The sequence below is a fragment of the Lampetra fluviatilis genome, chromosome 10 (genome assembly GCF_964198595.1).
Source record: "Lampetra fluviatilis chromosome 10, kcLamFluv1.1, whole genome shotgun sequence".
Classification (NCBI taxonomy): Eukaryota; Metazoa; Chordata; class Hyperoartia; order Petromyzontiformes; family Petromyzontidae; genus Lampetra; species Lampetra fluviatilis.
Window position 1 is genome coordinate 12,446,251 of NC_136284.1, and position 23,499 is coordinate 12,469,749.

Sequence of the window (23,499 nt, forward strand, 5' to 3'; positions counted from 1 at the left end):
CAAGCCATGCAGCCAGCTTCAGGTCCCTCTCCACATTTCTGCATTTCTCATTTAAAAAAGAAAGCCTTTACTTTTTTTTTGTCCACGTCTTTGAACCATTTTGCCCATCTCCACTGTGTGTTATCGCTGCACATCATAATAATGGCCAGGGTAAACTCAGTTGGGAAGGAAAAGGCTCATCGTTGTGAGGTCACAAGGTCAAATTCTAGTCACAGTAATTTCAATCCATCATCCCTCTGGAGCTGGTAAAAGGAGTACTCCTTGCTGGTAGGGAATTGCTGAAGAACACGGGACTTCCAGAATTTGTATCAAGCACGACAATGAAGATGGCACTACCAAAGTGTCAAATAATCGTGGTAAAGCTAATTAAGTTTCACTTAGAGAAAAAGTGACACGCAGAAGAAAAGGCAGGCAAACTGAGAGTTGGGTATTTAGTTGACCGTTTGCCTGTTAAGGTCTCCCACTGCTGAAATTAAAGTGGAATATTTCAAACGCCTTTGCAGTGAAAAAAACAAGGTCCAGGAACTTCATAACCCATTAGCCTTCATGGTGCCTCGTTATACAGCAGAGCACTTTGCGTGCGCATTCAATCGCTTCTGGTCGACTAGCGATCTACTGCAGTTTCAATCAAGCAGGAAGCAAAAAAAACTATCCGACGACATCTTCCAGATGGCCGAGCTTTGACCATTTCCGCCATTTCCATTTCGTGCCAACTTTCCAATATGTTATTGCAAGCGAAAAGGCCAACGAATGCGAATCTTAAAACTTCAGAGGAATGCGTGTATTCCACATACTGTATTGCTTCTTTGAAACAATGTGAAACAAAATATATGCTTTGTGCTATATATCATTGTAGAGTAGGAATTCACATTTTTCGATTTAAAGCTTTCGTGACTGCAGGGATTCATCTTCTTGGTTCTTTCGGTAAAGTCACGTAGAAGGGAAATAATAAAATATTATGTTTTATTTTTATTAGGAATTCACAGCTGTGAAATCATGTTCTTATAACAATTAAGTATGGGGCAGCAGATAAGATCACACCACAAAAGTAGCCTTCTGAAGTAAACAACATGTGCTGGAGTAACTTGTTAATGACACAATGCACTGGAATGATGTGAGCTTCAACATTCATGTGAAAATAGGCATTCAGAATTTAAACTATAAAACCACTACAGATGTAGAAAACCAAAATAAAGAAAAAATCCACCGTCACATTGCTGGGCTGCGTAATAAAGGAAGCCACATATATTTCACCGCAGTGGTCACAGAAGGTAAACGAATCAGCACAGCTGTTAATGCCACCGCAAGACAATTTAGTGATGGGCTCAGCCGCTATAAAGAATGTCAAGACGGTGTCGTTTTATGCCGTACAATGGAAGATGAGCAACACAATTCAGTTGCGGCCCATTGGCTTCCGAGGCACCACGATGTCAAGTGTGGCGACCCCATGTGTACAGGCCCCCCCACGTTGGTGACTTTTTTCTTCGGTGAAATTTGTGCTCGTATCATAGGCGAGGCTTCACTCTGCATCCCTTAAATGCATCCATGCCAGCATTTAGCTAATCAGGCACACCATATCTTACAAGTGTGGTTAATATTAAATGATAATCATGATCTGAGGACGTTAATTTATATTTCCAAGAGATATCGCATTTTGTATGACATTTTAAAAAGCAATTTGTTTATCATTACAGTAATAACACTATGTAGTCATATTTACATATGGTAATATATTATACCGTGATTCAGATTTTGATTTGTTTTTGTACTTTAAACATTATTACTGTCACAAGGAGACATAATTGAGGCGGCCTAACCTACAGGGCCGGTAAAGAATGCTGTAACTGAAATGTTTCACTGTTTGCTAGATATACGTAAGTAAAAATGTGTTTTCAATATGTCACACTATTCTTAAAATATTGAAAGATGGTTGTTTTCATTATCATTGAATACGTAGTTCATTACAGTATTTTATTGTTTATCATTGTTTTAAACTAGAGAACCAAAAGTATCACAATGCAGGGAGCCTGTGTACATAGTAGCCTTCCCCTGTACAGTTGCAGTGGCGAATACGGAGCGAAAGCCAGTGTTAAAACTACTGCGTATTTAAAAAAAAACAGAATGTTACACGAGTACTTGAAAATACACTGCAGAGGGGAACTTCACAATGTGCGGTGATATCGGGGGGCATATTTGAGATCCTGTAGTCTGCAGCACACCGCGGATAGTAGTCCTCTAATCTGTTCTGCGCATTGGCATGGGTACAGGCTGTGGCCTTGACAGCTGAAGCCTAGACTCATGGCGGTTCTCCCATCGTGTCTGAAGAACCATGCCAGAATCGAGGTAGAACTACTGGGCCAATTCTGGGAACTAGGCATCAGCCATACATTTCCATGGTGATTCCACTCGGCCTGCCAGGCCCTCCCTGATTACCTAAATGCCATGCCAAGCTCAGCCACCTCCACCGGCCACCACATGATTGCAAGATTCCACTGATTCCATTATGACATTATGAATCATATTCAAGTCTCAGGATCAAATAATGGTCCCAGGCTACAAATCACGAGAATGGCCCAGGCTCTCCTGTAAAGTATACGTTTAGTGTTTTGAGTCGAATCTGCACATGTGTTTGTCAACACCATACCGTACATTAAACGGGCCAGTTTATTAAAGGAAAAGGGGAAAAAGCAATTTTCATCCCTTTCAAAAACAGTGGTCGAGTGGCATTATAATTTGAGATATTGGGCTGTGAGTCGATGCAAGGCCACGCTTGAAAGGCAAATCTTTGCAGAAGTTGGTTAAAAATTGTGACTTCATGTATTCAGCCTTCCTAATATCTGTTTTACACATTATTCCTTTACTTGTGCTTCTTTCTCTTCCTACATTGTCCTTCCTGTCTTTTATGCCCAGATCACATTTCTCGCATCCATTGCTTCGGGCCCTCCCTTCCGCTCTCCCTCCCATCCCTCCTCTTTGAATTGGTTCCCCCAACCCCTTTCTCCATGTTTTTTTCTCTCTCTCCGTTTGGCACAGCTGCAGTCCTGCCGGGACCGAGGCATCTGATCTGTGCAGCCGTAAGGAATATTAATCACCACGACATGTTTACAGCGGGCCTCTGGCCAGGCTTGATCCCTCCTAGCTCAATGGATGCATTGTGCCGTTGGTGCAGTCTGCAGACGGAAATGCCAGCGAGCGTAGCTGAAGCAATCTGAAAACTCCATCGCTGTATCCCCCCCCACCCCATTATCGTCAATTAGCGCTGCTCCACTTTTAAAAACCTTAATAACTTTTTACCATAAAATACATGACTTACCACAAGGATACATACAAATAGGAAGCCACTTACTTAACCCTCTGGAATCAACGTCGAGACAGAAAATAACATTATTCTGTGGAAGTTTAAACGGCTTAATTTTTAAATCTTTATTCGTGAACAATACAGCTTTATCATTTGTGTATGGCAACAACTCAACAAGAGGACACTGTGGCCTTGTTCTTAGAAGTCAGAACAGCCACAGTTGCCAGGGACATATGTACTGTCAGATGACATTACATCACTGACACTGAACCTCAGTAGAAGTTAGCTCTAGCTCTATCCCTGCCTTGAGGATTGAGATAAATATAGAGTATCCTCGAATCGTGGTGGTCATGTATACATATCCTTTTAAAAATCACGAGCTACATAATGAAAACAAACTACGTCCCTTAAATAAACATGGAAGTCCCGGAGCTAAAATTGAAATTTGGAAGAGCGGTGGCTGAAATTGAGAGGACAAGAAATGAATATGTACTGAGACTGTGCAACCTCCCCCCCCTCCCCCAATTGCAAGCAAAGTACAGAACTGCACTTCTGCAATTGCACCACTCAGCTGTTAATATAGTTGAGGTTTTTAGTTTTAAAATGTTAGCACGTAAAATATAAACTAGTATCCATGTTATGTTCATTCAGTTAAAAAGAGAAAGTAAAGTCAATTATATTGTTTTAAATGTAGTTTTTAAAAAATGCTGAGAAAATAATGTTAATGGGCTTTGCCTGATAAATGTCTCAAGGATTTACAATATTGTTATTTAGAGCAACAACATGTGCGGTTGCACCTTGCGTACATCTCTGGAATATTCAATCACAGACTTAGCCAGCTGCCACACGCAGTGGGTTTTACTGTGTCAACCTGAAAGGTACCACACATGCTACTCATAATGCATTTGGACATGTGCTATTTATTACGTTACATCATGTTTATGTAATATCCTGAATTTGAACTGCCCTTCCACGAGAAGGTTAAGTATACAAAGAGTTATTCAATATCCACGAAAACTGGTGATAGACATCAGACGGCTAGTTTGATAATTAACACACTGTATATTAATGTATATGCACAGACTTAGAATGCAATTTGGATTTCTGCAGCATCTCAATGAAGACGCACCACAAGACAAACTGACATTCGAAAGATAAATAGAGCAGTGGTTGACACACAATGGACAGGCAGATAGACACCACAAGACAGGTAATCGGCTGATTGATCACAATTCATCTGATATGTCATCTACATATATATGCCAAATACATAACACGTATGTGTTCTAATACTTTCTCAAGTTTCCAACCATGTAAATCCTATCATTCCATATTTTATGACCCATAGAATAGTACCACATCTGTTCCTTATAACATCATCCGTTTGGCAGTAAAATATACTGTAGTGGACATAATTCTGTGTTTAGTGCATTTGCATGAAGAAGCTCAGATTTAAAATACGTTTTGACCTAATTTTCTGAGAATGTTCCGAGACATCGTCTAGACAATCGTCGAAACGGCAAAGAGACAGATTAACATCTGCATAAGAGAAATGTTACCTTACGATGACCAGAGATGTGTATGCCAAAGCAACATGCACAGCGAGCAGTTATAGAAAGGCCACGTACAACAGTTATCCAAACACGACTGCTGCCTTGATATCAGCCAAAACTAATCATCATTATCTTTTTCATAGACATTTTTTAATTACACAAAGTGTCCATTCGGACCTCTCGCAGAGCAGTTTAACCCTTCGCTTGAGAGAACAGTCCATGGAAATGGATTTCTTAGAACTACCCTCTAGAGATCCCTTCAAGTGACCTTTGGTCCACACAGTAGTGGGCAGCACTTCCCACTCGATTTATCAGTCAGGTTCATCGCCGTCATTGGTGACTGGGCAGAGGCCATCAAGCCACTGCACAAGTTTGAACCCAATCTAATCTCAGGCAGCTGCCGAAATTCTAACTCAGCGGTGCCACACAACTACCTTGTAAATTTCGATTTAAAGCTTTCGTGACTGCAGGGATTCATCTTCTTGGTTCTTTCGGTAAAGTCACGTAGAAGGGAAATAATAAAATAATAAAAATAAAACATAATCAAATACAATTCTCACGACGTTTCGGCTACAACGCAAGCAGCCATCCTCAGGTGGAGAAGCTTGGTGGTGTTTCATTCTTCACCTGAGGACGGCTGCTTGCGTTGTGGCCGAAACGTCATGAGAATTATTGAATTGGTTTCTTTTTATTATTTTATTATTTCTCTTCTACGTGACTTTACCTTGTAAATGTAATTCTTTACGGAAAAATCCACAACAGGTGCCACACCTAGATAATATATTCATATTCAACAGGTTAAAATGGTTCTTGGCGCCTTCAACAGCAAAGTAGTTAAAAGCACGGATACCCAAGTGTGGGTTGTCGTCCAATACGGTTTGCAATAATAGCTTCATTCAAACTGAAAACGTATTGTACTTCGAATGCCACTGGGATCACATGCTCCACAAAGCAAATAACATCTGCTCCAAACATTAGTCAGAACACAAGCTTGGATGACTCTTTCTCCCTCTTGTTTTTGCCTAGGACTAGGAGTCATAGTTTTTATAGGCGTGCACATTTGCTTCTTGAATTAATTTCACACTGGTGTGGAAAATCCAAGTCCATTGAAAATGGTCGAAAATATTTTAGTGAAAATATAAATGTTGATGACTTCAAGTCACATCTGTGTGATACATTTTGGAGTGTTTTACTCGCTTGCACAAACACTTCATTTGAAGGGATTGTTTCATGGTTTTTAGAAGAGTAAAATACCAGTTCACTATTTTTGAATTTAGTTTTCCAAAACCATTTCAACCAGCTCTTGTCAGCCACTATTTCCTCACTTTGAGCCCAGTTCACATAGTTACACATACTTGGATGTATTTTCTCGTCTCGTCTCTCCAACAGAGATCTTCAACTGTTTCATGAAGCTGTTAAATGTTTACATTTATTTGATTTGTTACACGGATGATCCGATTTAGCCAGTTGCCCAGCAATTTTACAAGTGAGATCCGTGATGGGTGAACAAAACAGCTACAAAACAAAAAACATGAATATTGCAGACAATAAGTACAGGGTTCCTTGAGGTATGTTGGACAAAAAAATAAGTGTTTAATGGTCATATGAAACACAGATAATTTAAAAAAAAACCAGTGCAAACAAGTGGTAGCAAGATGAGCCAGAAAAAAAGTTAGGTGCAATATGCCGTGTCTTAGTTGAATAGGGAAATAAAGAAGGAGTATGAAAGGAGGGAAGCAATCTGTGGATAAGCGGCGAGGGTATTCCAGAAATGTGGAGCAGCAACACAGAAGGCCTTTCTACCAAACAAAGTTTTAGCAAATTGATTTTTGTTCGTAATAAGGAAGTTACTTCTGAGGCTACTGGAGGGAGCTAGAAGAACTAAGTGTCCCTTTGGGCAATTGGCAGATTTGTTTGAGGACCATCAGGATGAAGACAGCTTAGTAATGGGTCCCTCTAGATATCCAGGGGGGACAGATTTGAGTTGATGTACAGGTTGCAATAGTGACTTCTATAGGGGGCGTCAAGGACATAACGGAGATAGCGGAGTGGTATAATGAACGAGACATTTTAAGGTAGATTCAGAAGTTTGGCGGTAGCTGGTGTCACAATCAAATACGGGCCGGATGGAGGCTGTAACTATATGGAGTCGAGGTGGAATACACCATTTCCTTCTGTACAGAACTCCAGTTTTTTTGTTTTGATCGTATTGTCCATGTGGTCAATGTGGGTCTTGAAAGACAGTTTCGAGTCCAGAATAATGATTAGATAATTGAATATCTCAACCTACTCAATAAGGTGCGAGAGTCCAGGTTTGGGGCAGCCGGAGAATAACAACCGTTGGTCTTTTTAGCACCGAGGACCAGTTTTAGGGCATGAAGTTGAGGATGATTGAAGTTCTGTTGTAGATGCCATGGGATTTCTGGAGGTCATCAGGACTGTGTCATAAGCAAACAAAGGGTTCATGTAACAGCGCAAGTTGTTGACGTGCAGAGGAAACGGGATAGGGCCACACAACGAGCCCCGACCATCTCCCTTGGCAACGGGGTTCCTGTCAGAAGATGTATTCTTGACAAAGACAATTTTAAATGGGTCAGATAGGTAGTTGCAAATCCAGTTGACTGGATAATTCGAAAAATGTAGGCGTTTTATCCTTTGCAGCATAACAGCGTGATTCAGTGTCAAAAGTGTTAAACAAGTCATGACTTGATAATGAAAAGCAAAGTCCAATTAAAGTTTTCAATCAGAGCATAGTACCTGCTATGACATATGGATCATAAACATTAACACTTGACAAGAAGTGTGGAGCAGTGCATTCTTGGATATAAACGGAGAAACAGAGAGAAAAACACCTGTGCCATAAAGCAAACACAATTTAGAGACATAATATTCACTGTTAAGAAAGAGTAAGTGCGCCCGCGGTAGGTCACGTCACAAGAAGTGATGATGGTCAGTGGTCGAGACTTAACACTGAAGTGGCAGTTAAAGAGGAAACATGTCCTAAGGGTGCTTTCAACTACGAAACATAGAGCGATGAGATACACTTGTGTGCAGGAGCTCGACTGATTTTCGCATCACGCAACGGCTTGGGGAAGCCTTCATCCAGCAGCAGATAAAACCATGGCTTGGTAATTATTGTTTTCCCAAGTCGGATTGATCATAGCAATGCATGCATTCCATGGAACGTGGGCACTTTTTAATTTCGTCTGTTAAAGATACACTGAGGGCCACGTATTTTTACGCAAATATGCGTACACATTGTTGACAGAAAGAAACATACTGTATTGCTATTTTTGCCAGTCTGATGGGTGATGCTTATGGAAATATGACATTTGGCAGCCATGTGAGCACCGAGGAGCTGAACATTCCAGACAGAAAACAGTGAACATCGCACCCCTGGATTGGCATTCACTAAAAGCTCACACAAGAAGCAGAGCAAATAGTGTGGCTCTAAGAACTCAGGATTCACTGATAACATGGTAGGGTTATATTTATCAAGATTAACATTTTCCCAAGTTTGACCTAAATATAGCTTATGTATCCACGCTCTTTGGCACGATCTATATCGCTTTACAGGGGCACAGTAGTGAGTACGACTGGCAGGTGTCACCAGTGGTTAACAATTTCTAAACCTGGGCCCTCACCTTCAGAACACTGTCATTCAAGCCCGATGACTGACAGCATGGATAGGTTGCAAATTAATATTATTATCATCACCTTCAGCCTTTCTATTGCAGCTGGTATGTTATCACCATACCGATTTAAAGGATTGATATGAAGAAGTTATGCGAACATATTGTACAATATTACATGTTTATTACACTATAATCCAGTCATATAGTTTTTATATCTCTTCAGTATGCATTTGTTAAATATTTATCTGACAACCTAGAGCGCTGCAATACAATCCACGCACAGTTCTCTTAAGCAACGAGAGTACAGTATAAGATATATTTGATCAAATTCAACTGGCATCTACAAATATACTAAGCCGTCCACAGGCTCGCCAACCTAGACATGAAAATCATCTGTCATAAACTTTCCGCTAGACAAAAGAGAAATTCACCATGAAAAATCTTCTGAAGAGCATTACAACTTTAGATCCCTCAAGCATATGGGACAGCTGACTTAACGGCATCTCTGAAGGTTTGGAATGCGTTTTAAATTGCGGAACATACACTCCATACATATGCGGGTTAAATCACTTTGGAATACCAACGTGGAAAAATATTGTGAATATATGCATGTTAACTCACTTGGAATACCAAAAAGCTAAAATATTTAGTTAATATATGCAGGTTAAATCACTTGGAATACCAACGTGGAAAAATATGTAGTTAATATATGCAGGACCCTTCCCACCAAAGCAGATTAAATTTCAGCTTAAAAATCAATGCGAGATGGAATTCATGCATGTGTTCTGGTCCAATAATCATCAATAAAAGTATGTTTGTTTACTGCAGAAGACATTAAAAAAACGATGGCATAGTTTCAGCTACACTTGCTTGTGTGTGTGTGTTAGAGCTGGGCAATTCCCTGAGGAATTAGATTCCTATGATTCCACTCTGGACTATTCATGGAGGATAGAAACTCTTTGATGATTTATTCCCATGTAAAAATTCCCATTAATTTTCACTGCATTCCAACAGGGATTCTGCCTTCGAAGATCGAAGAAACATCGGGATGAGACTCTAGCTGAGCAAATCTACGGTAATTTGCCTGATTATAGTCAGCTAGAATCGGGCAAATTACTGTCGGCCAAAATCACAATTGAAATTCATGGCAAATTATCCCAATTCTACCCCGAATCCGGCAATGAAGTTTATGAATGATGGAACGACCAATGGTGGCTAGACGCGCCAGTGTAGGCCAGCGCTGGTACGATTCTCATCCACACCCACGTGTTATATAAACACTCAGCTGCCCCGTGTATAAGCTACGAAAAGATACCTACATTGTTGCATGCATATCCTAGACTTTTACCAATGCTTTGGCATGGCTAAGGACAGTACTAGGTCAGCCCCAAGGCCCCTGCTGCTGGCTTTCCGGAATGCTACGCCGGAATCGTGTGCGAAAGCAGAGCAATTGCACACTAGTTCTCCGCTAATGCCTTACACTTCGAAGAATCGCAGAAACATTCGCAGTGCGATGCAGAATCGCCTTGACACTCGCAGAACAAGGACTGTAATTGTTTATCGTCGTTTCTCCGTCACAGCCCCCGTCATCTAGAATGCCATCCCCCCTATTCACATCCGTAACGATCAATAATTTTCTTCGTTCAAAAACCATCTAAAGGTGCATCTCTTCAGCTCGACATTTAACCAAGTCTCACCGGACCGTGCGACGCGATCCGACACCGAACTCGGCTCCACGCCTCAGAATTGTGTCTTCGGTCCGCAACATTGCGGGCGTTATAAATTGTATTATTATTACTACTAGGCAGAGGTGTGGACTCGAGTCATGTGACTTGGACTCGAGTCAGACTCGAGTCATGAATTTGATGACTTGCGACTCGACTTGGACTTGCATAATAATGACTTTGTCCCACCTATGAGATGTGGACTCGAGTCATGTGACTTGGACTCGAGTCAGACTCGAGTCATGAATTTGATGACTTGCGACTCGACTTGGACTTGCATAACAATGACTTTGTCCCACCTATGAGATGTGGACTCGAGTCATGTGACTTGGACTCGAGTCAGACTCGAGTCATGAATTTGATGACTTGCGACTCGACTTGGACTTGCATAACAATGACTTTGTCCCACCTATGCTACTAGGCATCGCCCATACAGGCTCCCATTGACCATTATTCCCTTCTTACTCGACTGCGATACTGCGCTACAACACTGTCAGGTCTCTCCCTGCTACAACAATTCCACGATCCCACAATTCCAATGATCCTCTTAAGAATTGCATTTGATTTGAAAAAAAAATGTAATTGTAATTTCATCGAGAATCGTGAGAATTTGCAGACTCTAATGCATGTAAAGTAGAAGGAATAAATAGCAATATACTCCCTAATTTACATTCTCCCTCTCAGCCCTCAAGCCACAATTAAACATAGAGTCTACATTTCCATGCCACACATTCATTAAGGCAATATAATTTCACAACTGATGTCCGTTATTTATAATGATGACATTCACAATACAATTTCAATTACTAAATATAGCGTATTAGTGTCCCGCGACTGAACTAAATTGGTAAATGTATCCAATATATTTTAAACATGCTTTCTAACCGGCAGTTGTTTAATGGTTATTGAGAAAAATGAAAGATTAACATTAATTTATGCGTAGTTCTGATATTTAAATGAAATTGTGCCCCATATTACATCAGAAATCTAATTCTTAAATCCATTATAAATCGTATACACTATAACTCTTAAAATTAGTGATACAATTTAAACCATGTTTAAAACACAGAATAACAGCTTCTTTAAATACATTTTAATCAAACACATAACAAACATAAAATATTCTATACCTTGAAAATACTGCCGAAGAGCTTTGTAGATTGGAGTACAATGCACTATATTTCTGTGCATCACCCATGGTGCTTGCTCAGCAATAGACTTGAATGAATTAATTGTCATCGATTCATCTGATTATTCATGCATGGGATTGAGTGTGTGACAATCAATTACAATATTTATGACCTATTCAGATTATGGGGAAGTTGTTATATTCAGGTTAATGAAGAGGGGACAGATGCAAAGACGGGACAAAATAAGGTAGTAAAAATTTGATGAAAATAAATTATTCCTGGAGTTGACGTCTGCTCCTAATCATGTAATTTTGAACGGAGTGCATTGCTAAATGTTTACAGCTAAACATTACAATAAAATCAGGAGTGATAGTGTTCTGTTCTTAGGATAGATAATGTACTGTTTGCTATTGTACCTTTTTTATATACGATTTGCAGTTTCGTTTTTGCTTATTCACAACATAATTGAAATGTTATCATTAATCTATTTGTTTTAGTTTCGTGATAAAATACTTACAGCCAGCCAATGAATGCATTTTGTAAGGTTTAAACTGTTTCTCAGAGTACAAAAACAATTAACATAAAATCATTAAAATTAATCAGACACGATCAGAGGCAACGATTTGGATCCAATGTGATTATCATTCCAATCATTTACTATGGTAGCAACGTTCAGATGGAAGATCGAATTGGTTGGAAATGGTGAAATTTCCCATTTATGACCTTCCAAGAACATTTTGGATTTTCGATTTAAAGCTTTCGTGACTGCAGGGATTCATCTTCTTGGTTCTTTCGGTAAAGTCACGTAGAAGGGAGGTAATAAAATAATAAAAAATAAAACATAATAAAATAATTCTCACGACGTTTCGGCCACAACGCAAGCAGCCGTCCTCAGGTGAAGAACATGTCTGTCGATAAGACAGAGTCTGAATGACACGTCCTAGGCTTGGAGCGTCTATTTAAGCTGGGAGGGAGGAGGAAGAGCGCCTTGACAAAATAATTTGCATATCTTGATATGCAAATTCAGCTTAAATATACGCTCCAAGCCTAGGACGTGTCATTCAGACTCTGTCTTATCGACAGACATGTTCTTCACCCGAGGACGGCTGCTTGCGTTGTGGCCGAAACATCGTGAGAATTATTTTATTATGTTTTATTTTTATTATTTTATTACTTCCCTTCTACATGACTTTACCGAAAGAACCAAGAAGATTTTGGATTTTGTGGCTCTCAAAATCCACGCAGTGATTTTCAAATTAGTGTCCCAACAGAAATGCAAGTGTTCTTTTTTTTTATTGGGAGAAAACACACAGTTATGAGAAAAACGTTCTGCACACCTGCAAAACGGAGTGCAAGTGAGACCAAGAAGAGAAGATTACAAAAAACACATCGGTATGAAGGTCGTTAAGAGCTGCTCTTGTTGTCTGGCTAGGTACATGAAAGGAGAGACACAGCTAGCACCCTGTTCACACAAATATAAACTCCTGGCTCGGGTTATTTATTGTTATATTACAGAAATAGCTCCTGTAAAAATGGAATGGGATAGGTTGTGCAAAACTACTCAGTGTTAGTTCTCCTAGCTTTCACATTATGTATAAAGTAAATGATCTGCAGAGTCAACAATCCAAACATAGCATTGAAAAAATATCATAACCAAAATATGTACTCGCACATATTTTGCACTCATGAGTCCAGCTTCGATTTCAATGTGCATTTTGTGCGAAGTTATTCCTTTCCTTTTTGGAAATGCTTGCACACAAAGATTGCTCGACAGGTGCAGCCAGAACAGATGGCTTTCCAGCATCCTTTGCCAAAATGTGCAAATGTTTTAACCAATTCCTGATTCGAGTGCGGTGTGTAAAATGATATTAATAGAATGCAATTGTGGTTTATACACAGATTCTTAATTATTTTTCTTTAATTGTCAAATAAAACCTCATTAAGAGGGATAGGCACTAGATAAACAATACGTTGCTATAGGTCAAGTGTTTTCGTCGTTTAAGTGTCCTTGTCATAGACATAACAAGACTGTCCAACGCCTATAAAAGGTAGCAAAGCTGAGATTTATTATGCGGAACTGGACTTCCTCAGTTCAACTGCCAAAAAACATCGTGTAGCTCTTCTGTGTGCCAACTCAAAACCACGGAGAACTTGGCCAGAAATAACACAATGCAGCATCATGCGATTCACATTACGCACACCACAATATGTGGAGGTGCATTATAACAAGATAGTTAAATCCACTATTTAATCAAAGCATTAACCACTGCATATTCTTATAATGACACACCATTGACAATATTACTGTTAATATATATTGTCCCTGTAGTCATTGGTGTTACGCCGTAAGTAAATCGGACATTTTTTAAAGCCATCACTTATCCAGTTCGCTTTAAACACAGCCTTCAAGTGAATGGAAATCTCTCAACTCAAACCACACTGCTACCAGTACGGGGTTAAAAGGCTTACAGATCTCCGGCGATTCATCCGAGCCATCGGGACAATCCTTCTCCCCATCGCAGCGCCAGCCCAGGGAGATGCACGTCAGCCCATCCTTGCAAACAAACTGCGTCGGGCTGCACGTCTTGGGAGCTGCAATGACACACACACACGTTTCCATAATGACCCACTGTCACAGACCCAACCGGTACTGCTTCTGCTGCTGTACGTGCTGCAATGTTATATGAAGACCTGCAATTTGAGAAGGAATGTTTTTTATTACACTCTTAAGACCTCTCCATACCACCATCTGGCTACTGAAATTGCGTTTCATTATCTTACAATAACAATGGTCACTATTGTTACCGTTCAACACGCAAAACGAGAGATTGTATTGCAATACAAAGCGACATTAATTAATCAGCGGTAGGTGAAGTCAAAGTGCGTTCCTGCTTAATCAAGTAATATAGGGGGGGCATCATTCATCTCCAATGGAGGTCTGAGCCAATGGTGTAAATTCCACATGTATATGGCAGGGGCCGTCCTTTTCATAACACAGATAGAGACCACTTAAATATGTACCCCTGCTCTCACAAAGATCTAAACAAACGAATCACAAAGAAATTGCCCCCACTGACATGCACATACCTGTCAACCCAGTGCCTACCTTATTACAGACCAATTCAGACCTTTTTGGTCACCCAGTGCCCTTATAAATCTCAACGTTCATTCTACAAAGTCCCATCACAAGGGAGAAACACAAACAAATAGACAAAAAAATTGCCTGTATTGAAACGGCTGTACACCGTATGGACCTGAAAACTCTATTTCCCTGTACAAGAAGAATATGGGTAAACCGTATGGGTTGACAGGTATGCATACATACGCAGCCGCGTAAATGCGCTTAGGTATTTTACCAGTTTCAATACTACCTTTGAAACTCCAAGCGGCAATGCAATGAAACTATAAACGAGTAACAGATTAATAATTAAAAACGAAAAAACAAGAGCTTAATTCTAGATTTGAAGTTGTCGTGACTGCAAGGATTCATACTCTTTGTTTTTTTTCGGTAAAGTCACGTAGGTAAAAAAATTAAATAAATTAAATCACAAGAGCTTAATATTTCCATAGACATTCTGTTGACATTAACACCAACTTGCCTTCCTCAGGAAATAGTAGAGTGAAAACCATAATTGCCCACGTGTTAAATACATAACAAATGTAATTGATTCTAAAGAACATTGTCAAAATATTTTTAACCGTAAGTCATTAGCTTTGAATATTTGGAAGGTTGTCAGACCACGTGGGTAGAAGTACAACCTAAAAAAAAGACAAACAGCAATACTTTTCATTATCTGCATTTTATCCAAAAACAATTCTCGACAGACCTTTAAACAAATAACCTCAGCTCAAAATTAGCATAAAAGGTGTAAAAAATACTTAGGTTTTTGTCCAAAAATGGCCCATGTTTTGGAAGATCAAACACTTCTCTCAAATAACTCTAAGAAATGTGAAAAGAAATTTGGCCAAAAAGTCTAGACAAAACTAAATAGTTTTGGTATGCATACTGGTATATATGTGATCCATGGAAGGAATGTTTTAAACCTTAAATCAACAACACTGGATTACACCATATTAAATGTATCCAAATTGTAGTTACATGTGGTGACTTTGAAGGTGGAAGCAAACAAGAGTGTTACTAAAGCCTATCGGAAGTTAACTTTAGCATTAAAACAGATGGCTTTCGTACACAGCTGCAAAAGCCCCTGCATATCCAGGAAGCAGAGATAAGGCAATCCCTCTTTGATATGTTTGCCTCTAGGTCAGAGTACAGCGTGGTTTAATTAAATATAGCCACGAAAACAGTCCTCTATGGTAGACATTCGCCATCAGACAACACAGAATCCTTTGAAAGAAAGTTGAGCCACCCGTTCTGCTCAACTGTGCTTGCTTTAGAAGACATTGCTATGATATTTCATATTTTAAAAAATTCAACTAAAATTTTACTGCCAGGGGCTAAATTGACAACGCGACAAGTAATATGCTGTGTGTCTTAACCGGCAGGACATAAGGTGGATGGAATAATGGCTCCATAAACTAGGCGGAGTATATTACAGGTACATTTTATGACAGGTAGATATACAGATGAAGAACAGAAATATACATTCGTGTGTTCGATAATCCACTAACCAATTAATCTACAGGTTGAGAATTTAAATGATGCCGATAGGGAACACGGGGACATTCATACGACAGTGGCTTGGCTTTCCAAAACCTTATTTAGGAATCGTGTAATAGCTTCCCTTTCATGTGTGTAATGGCAAAAAATAAACATAGTAACCCTTGATTTGAAGCTTTCGTGACTGCAGGAATTACTCTTTGGTTCTTTCGGTAAGTAACCCTTCTCTTGGCAGAGATATTATCACTGTGTGTTTTGTTCCACCTCTAAAATGAGGCCAAAGTGCCTTATAAGGCTTGCAAACGGTTCTCCACAAAAAAAACACATTTTTTATGCATGCATGTGGCCAATGGCGAAGCAACCTCAAATGGCATTGTATACGTACACACACATTAATGCTTTATAATCAAGTAGCTTGTTGCAATTTTGCGAGTAAAAACACAGGTAAAAGGAACACCAAATCATTGTCAGGCAATACAGTGCCAATATAGCTGTAGCTGTCATCATTATTTGCCAATAAACGGATTGTCATGATTTTAACAAAAAAACAATAAATATCGATTATTTATTACCTCTATATAAATATCACTGACGGAACCTAACTCATTTAATGAATTTCAATATAAAAACAAACTCTTAATAAAGCAACCCATGCAATAAATATATATTTAACAGTTTCAGAAACTCAACACAATAAAACATCTATCGGCTCAATTTAACCCACTGATTATTATAGTAAAAAAAATAGCAATGGGTTTGTTTTTCTCCAGCTGCAGGAACTCAGTGAAAGCCCGTCAATGCATTCAAAGGCTTCCATACATTGCTGCACGTACAAGGGCATTTTTGGGCAAGTCTGTGGCTTCCTGCTGGCTGTCTGGAGGAGGTTATACATTTCCAGTGCTCATCTATGGCTGCTAATAAAAAAGTCAGTTAAAGCTGAATTCAAAAGCCTCCTGTTTTTGTCCCGTTAACTTTTTCACTGCACCGTTTATTAGCATCTGCAACTATTAGCCCAAACCAAAGGAAATTACCAAATTTGTATTATATGTTTAGGTAACAAGACATTTTTTTACAAACCACAATTGTTGGCTCGACTGTGTAATAATATCTGTACTGTTGTCGCAGGATGCCCATGAAATGGAGCTTAGCACCTTACTAGGCCCTTCCCGCTGAAATGAATAACATCTAATAAATGTAGCTTAAAGTAACCTGTTATCGGACTGAAAACATATTTCTGCATTTATATTTGCGTTTACATTTCGGTACAAATGATTACTGTGCCTGCTGTTAGCAATCTTTTTTTTTTACTTATTCTTTTGACCATTGATCATTACATATTCAGTGAAGTTCAATCTTGATTTGAAGCTTTCGTGACTGCAGGAATCCATACTCTTTGGTTCTTTCGGTAAAGTCACGTAGGTAGAAAATAAAATAAATCACGACGTTTCGGGCGCAACACAAGCATCCATCATCAGGTGGGAAAGTGTGAAGGTCTGAAAGGCTTCCTGCTGTTAACATGCATACAAACAACAGCAATAGATTACTTTGTATACTCGCAACAACATTGATTTGTAACAAATTAAATAAATCATTCCTTTCATGCCATATCTCCACGTAAAAGTGAAATGCATTTAGTCTATTGGCCTTTTGGCCTTCAAGACTTCTGTTAACAAGCAGCTTGTGTGTAAATGTGCAAATTCACGACAAGTTTTCCTTCTGGGGCTCAAACAGCCAGGCGGCTTTGCATTTTTAAACACGTTTCTGGTTAACATAAGTCTGCAAGGCCAAAGAGCTGATAGATTAGCATATATATTATTTGTACGTGTAGCTAGTGAACACTTATGCATTAATGTGTTCCCCACAATGCTCCATCAGGTGTACTTTGAACATTTGCTTTGAAGTTAGGTTTCTGTTCCAAACACACGACCAAGTGAGCCCTATGGCAACAAGACTGTTCAAGTAACATGAGACACGTGTGTGCAGAAACCCAAAACAAACAGGATTGGATGGGGTGGCACTCACATGCAGATGAACATCAATGTATCACAATGTGCAAAGCAGAACCCTCCCAAATAAAGAGCCTTGAAAATCACCGTGGCATTCAGAGGTACATTTGAGCAAATCAAACTGTCTCCTACGCCATTGGGTTCCATACTAACTATGCTGACAATCCTTAAACTTCTTCTTGGTTCTTTCGGTAAAGTCACGTAGAAGGGAAGTAATAAAATAATAAAAACAAAACATAATAAAATAATTCTCAAGACGTTTCGGCCACAACGCAAGCAGCCGTCCTCAAGTGAAGACGGCTGCTTGCGTTGTGGCCGAAACGTCTTGAGAATTATTTTATTATGTTTTGCTTTTATTATTTTATTACTTCCCTTCTACGTGACTTTACCGAAAGAACCAAGAAGATGAATCCCTGCAGTCACGAAAGCTTTAAATCGAAATCCTTAAACTGCTTGAAGGAAATCGCAGCAGATGTGTGTCAGGTCAACCTCTGTTCCATAAACAGTGCTTACCGAAAACTGCCACTCAAAATGGTCACAAGACCGACATTGCGGTTACACTGGGTGAGAAGACTTAAACAGACATCAACGAGCAGTCCCATTTAAGGTTACATTTTTGGGCAACTCAAAGTTACAATAGAATACTCAACAACGTGTTCTGTAAATCAAACGTGAAAAACACAGCATTATTTATATAGCCACCTCCATATGTGGCAATATAGAAATATACAGGAGGGATGTTTTGCTGCATTGATTCATTTATCGGAAATTCTTATGCTCACAATTAACACGCCAAATTATATGTGAAAGAATGTAGTTTATTTTGGGTTTATAAACGTTGTATATAATGGGTCCACATGACTCCTCGAGCCACTGGAGATCACTACATTCACCATATTTTAAATAATTGTTTCTTTAATCAATCCCTGACCATGAATCGCAATGATTCGAGTCCCAACGGGGGACAAATCATTACACCCATAATATATGGAACGTCCTATTTCACGGAGTAAAAACAGCAGCAATGGACTAAAAAGAGTCAAAAATATACCAGTTTTAGGACTGATTCATTATTCATAACGGTGCACACCAGCAATTGGTGGAACGGCCTCCACTTTAGAGGGCTCTAGAGAGCCCTTCCAGAGGGTATTTGCCAGAGGTGTGGACTCGAGTCAGACTCGAGTCATGAATTTGATGACTTGCGACTCGACTTGGACTTGCATAACAATGACTTTGTCCCACCTATGAGATGTGGACTCGAGTCATGTGACTTGGACTCGAGTCAGACTCGAGTCATGAATTTGATGACTTGCGACTCGACTTGGACTTGCATAACAATGACTTTGTCCCACCTATGAGATGTGGACTCGAGTCATGTGACTTGGACTCGAGTCAGACTCGAGTCATGAATTTGATGACTTGCGACTCGACTTGGACTTGCATAACAATGACTTTGTCCCACCTATGAGATGTGGACTCGAGTCATGTGACTTGAACTCGAGTCAGACTCGAGTCATGAATTTGATGACTTGCGACTCGACTTGGACTTGCATAACAATGACTTTGTCCCACCTATGAGATGTGGACTCGAGTCATGTGACTTGGACTCGAGTCAGACTCGAGTCATGAATTTGATGACTTGCGACTCGACTTGGACTTGCATAACAATGACTTTGTCCCACCTATGAGATGTGGACTCGAGTCATGTGACTTGGACTCGAGTCAGACTCGAGTCATGAATTTGATGACTTGCGACTCGACTTGGACTTGCATAACAATGACTTTGTCCCACCTATGAGATGTGGACTCGAGTCATGTGACTTGGACTCGAGTCAGACTCGAGTCATGAATTTGATGACTTGCGACTCGACTTGGACTTGCATAACAATGACTTTGTCCCACCTCTGGTATTTGCCCTGCTCTTCCACATAGGCCAGATGTAACGGAAGTGGTGTGAGCTGCCACACGTGATGTACCCAACTGCTGCGTAGATAGAGGTGGGGAGATTAAATAGTTGCCCCCTGATAAACTGCCACTAGGGAATTGAACCGGCAACCTCTGGATTGCAAATCCAGTGTGTTGACCATCACACCAATATTCCCTTTAGATTGGTCAATATAAATTATGAGATGCAAGTAACAATTACTTATTTTGGACTATGGCATTTTGAGTACAGTGTTGAATCATTACAGTGTAAAAGGAATTGTGGGTTTATAATCTATACCATTATCTTTTTGAAAAGTTTTCCCTGTGGATTTAGCTTTTGTTTCAATCAATAATAATCAAACACAGGTTGATATGAAATTATTTGACATTGAAACCGAATAAGATTAAAGCTGCGGTAACTAGTTTCCAAAGAACAAGGGGGAAATGTCCCAAAGGCTTTTCTCACTGATAAAGTCACGTCGTACGCGCAGTAATGTTCCCAGCGCAAATTTTTTCTAACGAGAGTTCAGTTAAGTTCTACATTATGGGCAACATTTACTCATAATGAAAGAAATAAGTAGACGACCTTGTAGTTTAATTATGCAAAAGGAAATTGAAGTAGTCTTTCATTTTGCTTAAAAAATTGTAAATTAGAACTAAAATGATGAGTATTCAGATTTTTTAAAGTTTGTTTTCAACTACCATTGAAATGCACTTTCATAACCATTATTTCCAGACACTTGACGCGCATACATTAACCCACGTGTTCATGTGCATATGCATACACAAATGTGAATGAGTTCATATATAGATAGGGATCTAAACTAATGGTTATGGACTTAAAGTGATGCATCTTTGTAAGTGGCTTCATAATGCATCGCTTTGTATTTGACACACATTCCTAAATTCCATATTGGGCTTGGCATAAAATAGAATTCCCAAGAATGATCATTAATGACAATTTGTTCTGCAAGCAGCAGTTCGCGGATACCCAAAATGGTTGTCCATTACAGACCACACCCTAACCTATTTTTACACCATGAAAGAATACGCAAATGATTTGCATAGAGGACATTCATTGAAATTGATTAGCTGGTATTTGTAAACTGTAGTTATTTACATTTGATTATCTGAAGTTACATCAACGTAATTAATTAGCACCAACAAATGACAGACAAGATCATAAGTGCATACGAATATGCAAAATACCGCAGATTCACCTCCATTCCCACCAGATGATGAGTCTATTCTGCTAGCTGCGCTTCCTGCAGGAAAAAAATACGCATGTATTACATATGACTTTATAGGATGTATAAAAAAAATTAGGGCCATTGGCCTTTGCTAAATTTATGAGAACTCCCTTTAAACTGTGCTGCTTAAGAGATGTCAACAGATAGTCTGTAGTAGTAGTACGTGCTTTTGTACAAAGACACACGTAGAGTCATATAGTGCCAGTTATTAATCTAATCAGTCATTGTAGAAATTTTTATTTGGGACCTGGGATATGTGATAGTAACAGTATATGACCTACTCTCACAAAGATGGTGATTTACTGGGCTTTTAACACCCTCTCTCGTAATCTCTGCAGACGCTACTGGAATGTAATAATGATAAGCACATTTAAATTGCTGTCACATTACTACACAATTATCCATTTCATATGAAAATTTCTCGAAATAAATCAACGTTTGCCTCGAATTTCATCATTTGCACAGTTTAAAGCCCATGGACTGAAAAGCACCTGCACGCAATTAAGAAAATTTACTTTTTCATCAAATTTGTATTAAACATTATGCAGACTTTTAGGCATACCGCCCATGTAACGACCTGATGCTGATAGAATGGCATTTCGCCCAGGTAATCCGGAAGCTAAACGCATTCAAAGGGCCCAAACAACCTGGCATATAAACAAACCGAACTGGGATGTGCACACAAATGGGAGTTAAATGCCAGGAAGGGCCCACATTTTAAATTAAATTTCGAGAAACTGCAGTACCAAATCAAAATTAAATCTCTCTTTGGTCACAACTTTTAATACACGTAAATAAGTGCAAGTTGAATAACACGAAATTTTAGTTTCGTGATGAAAACTGCCTGAAGGGATAAAAAAAAACTGTGCCTACATCTGTACTGTAATTATTTTAATTACCACAATGACGTCAAGTGTCCTCAATCTATTGTGATTTGCTTTGACAAGCTTGTCATTCATATTAATCTTCACCGCAGTACAGTAAGGCACATCTGCAGCAATGTGTTTCTGGTTTCATTTTGAGAAGTACAGTGCTGTACATGAAATAAAAATATGACAATTTGCGTCTATTGTGTTGACACTTTGAAAAAATATATATTTATGTTATACACGAACACAATCAATTAGTGAAAGAAATAAGACTGTGGAACACAGTCAATAAAAACTGCATTAAGTGGTACATTTCTAACATTTGCCAAACTGATGTGCAAGAAATACTGACAGGGTGATTTTTGTGTGTAACTTAAAGCCCCACGCTGTTGCAATTTCACGCGTGTTTCTTTTGTCACCCATCCCAGGGTAATGCACCACAATTCTCCGAGATGTGAAAACAAGACGTGGGAAAGGAAAAAAAATCGATTTAGCGAGAGCCGTAACACATACACACGAATAAACCCATCATCATCCCACACACAGTGCGATGGCAAATATCCTCAACCGCGTCCTTGTCGGTGCTGCCACTCTACCTTCATCTCTTGCCCATCTGCTGTCGAGTTTATTGCCCACCTGCCCCCCCCCAACATTTGTGATAAACTTGGGAGCGCTCATCACGAAACCTCCAAAGGGCTTACATCATCACGATAATTATAGCCGGGGTTTGCAACAGCTCGAAATTTCGTCATAGGGGAAGGGTCCAAGGTTGCAGTGTACACAGCCCTAAACCAAAGCGTTCTTTGTGTAAAAAAAAAAGGTTATTAGGTAATTGGGTAACCCTGTGTCCGCCAACATTATACTTGCGTCCATAAAGGGCGTGTGCCCGAAAATGTCCCGACAGTAATATTTGATTAAGCAAACATTTGCAATAACTTTACTTACCAACGGGCCCGATAATCGTGTAAATCGGCACTCTCGGTCAACGAAGATCGATGGTGAACAACTGCACAGCGCACCTTACTATTTTCGCTTTTCGATTTACTGTTCGTTATCGAGCCATAAGAGCATGCCCTATGATCTTTGCCACTATAACTCTGAGTTTATTATGCCGCCATAGGTAATCCTTTTTAAAGACTGTAAAACTGTCAGAAATAACTGCAGTGCAATACAGTGAAAAGTCAACCTTAGCCTAAAGCCGAGCTTGAAAATCATCAGTTCGCTGTGCTTTCCCAAAGGCATGGCTGACACACAAAACCCAACAGTTTGCTAATTGTCCATGCGCCTCCATGCAATGATATCTAACCGTGGCTATTGTGCAGGCAAAGCAAATTGTATGCAAAAGGATTGCAAGTAGTTTAATTGTGGGAAAACGAAAACCAGCATGGCAGTAAAAAGTTGTTGTTTTTTTTGGGGGGGGGGGGGGTGTATGCAATTCCAAATCAATCAACACATACTTACTAACGTGTGTGTGTGGGGGAACTACCACT

At 39.5% G+C, this 23,499-nt stretch overlaps 1 protein-coding gene across 8 annotated transcripts in view; it reads right to left on the minus strand.

The window, feature by feature from the left end:
* The window catches only part of LOC144934588 (prolow-density lipoprotein receptor-related protein 1-like), a 308,957-nt gene that overhangs the window by 207,042 nt on the left and 78,416 nt on the right, over nucleotides 1-23,499 (minus strand). For all 8 annotated transcript variants that reach the window (XM_078860553.1, XM_078860550.1, XM_078860552.1 and 5 more), the window contains one exon: nucleotides 13,810-13,932. In XM_078860553.1, the coding sequence (XP_078716679.1) occupies nucleotides 13,810-13,932 (123 nt within the window). The remainder of the gene's footprint in view (nucleotides 1-13,809; nucleotides 13,933-23,499) is intronic.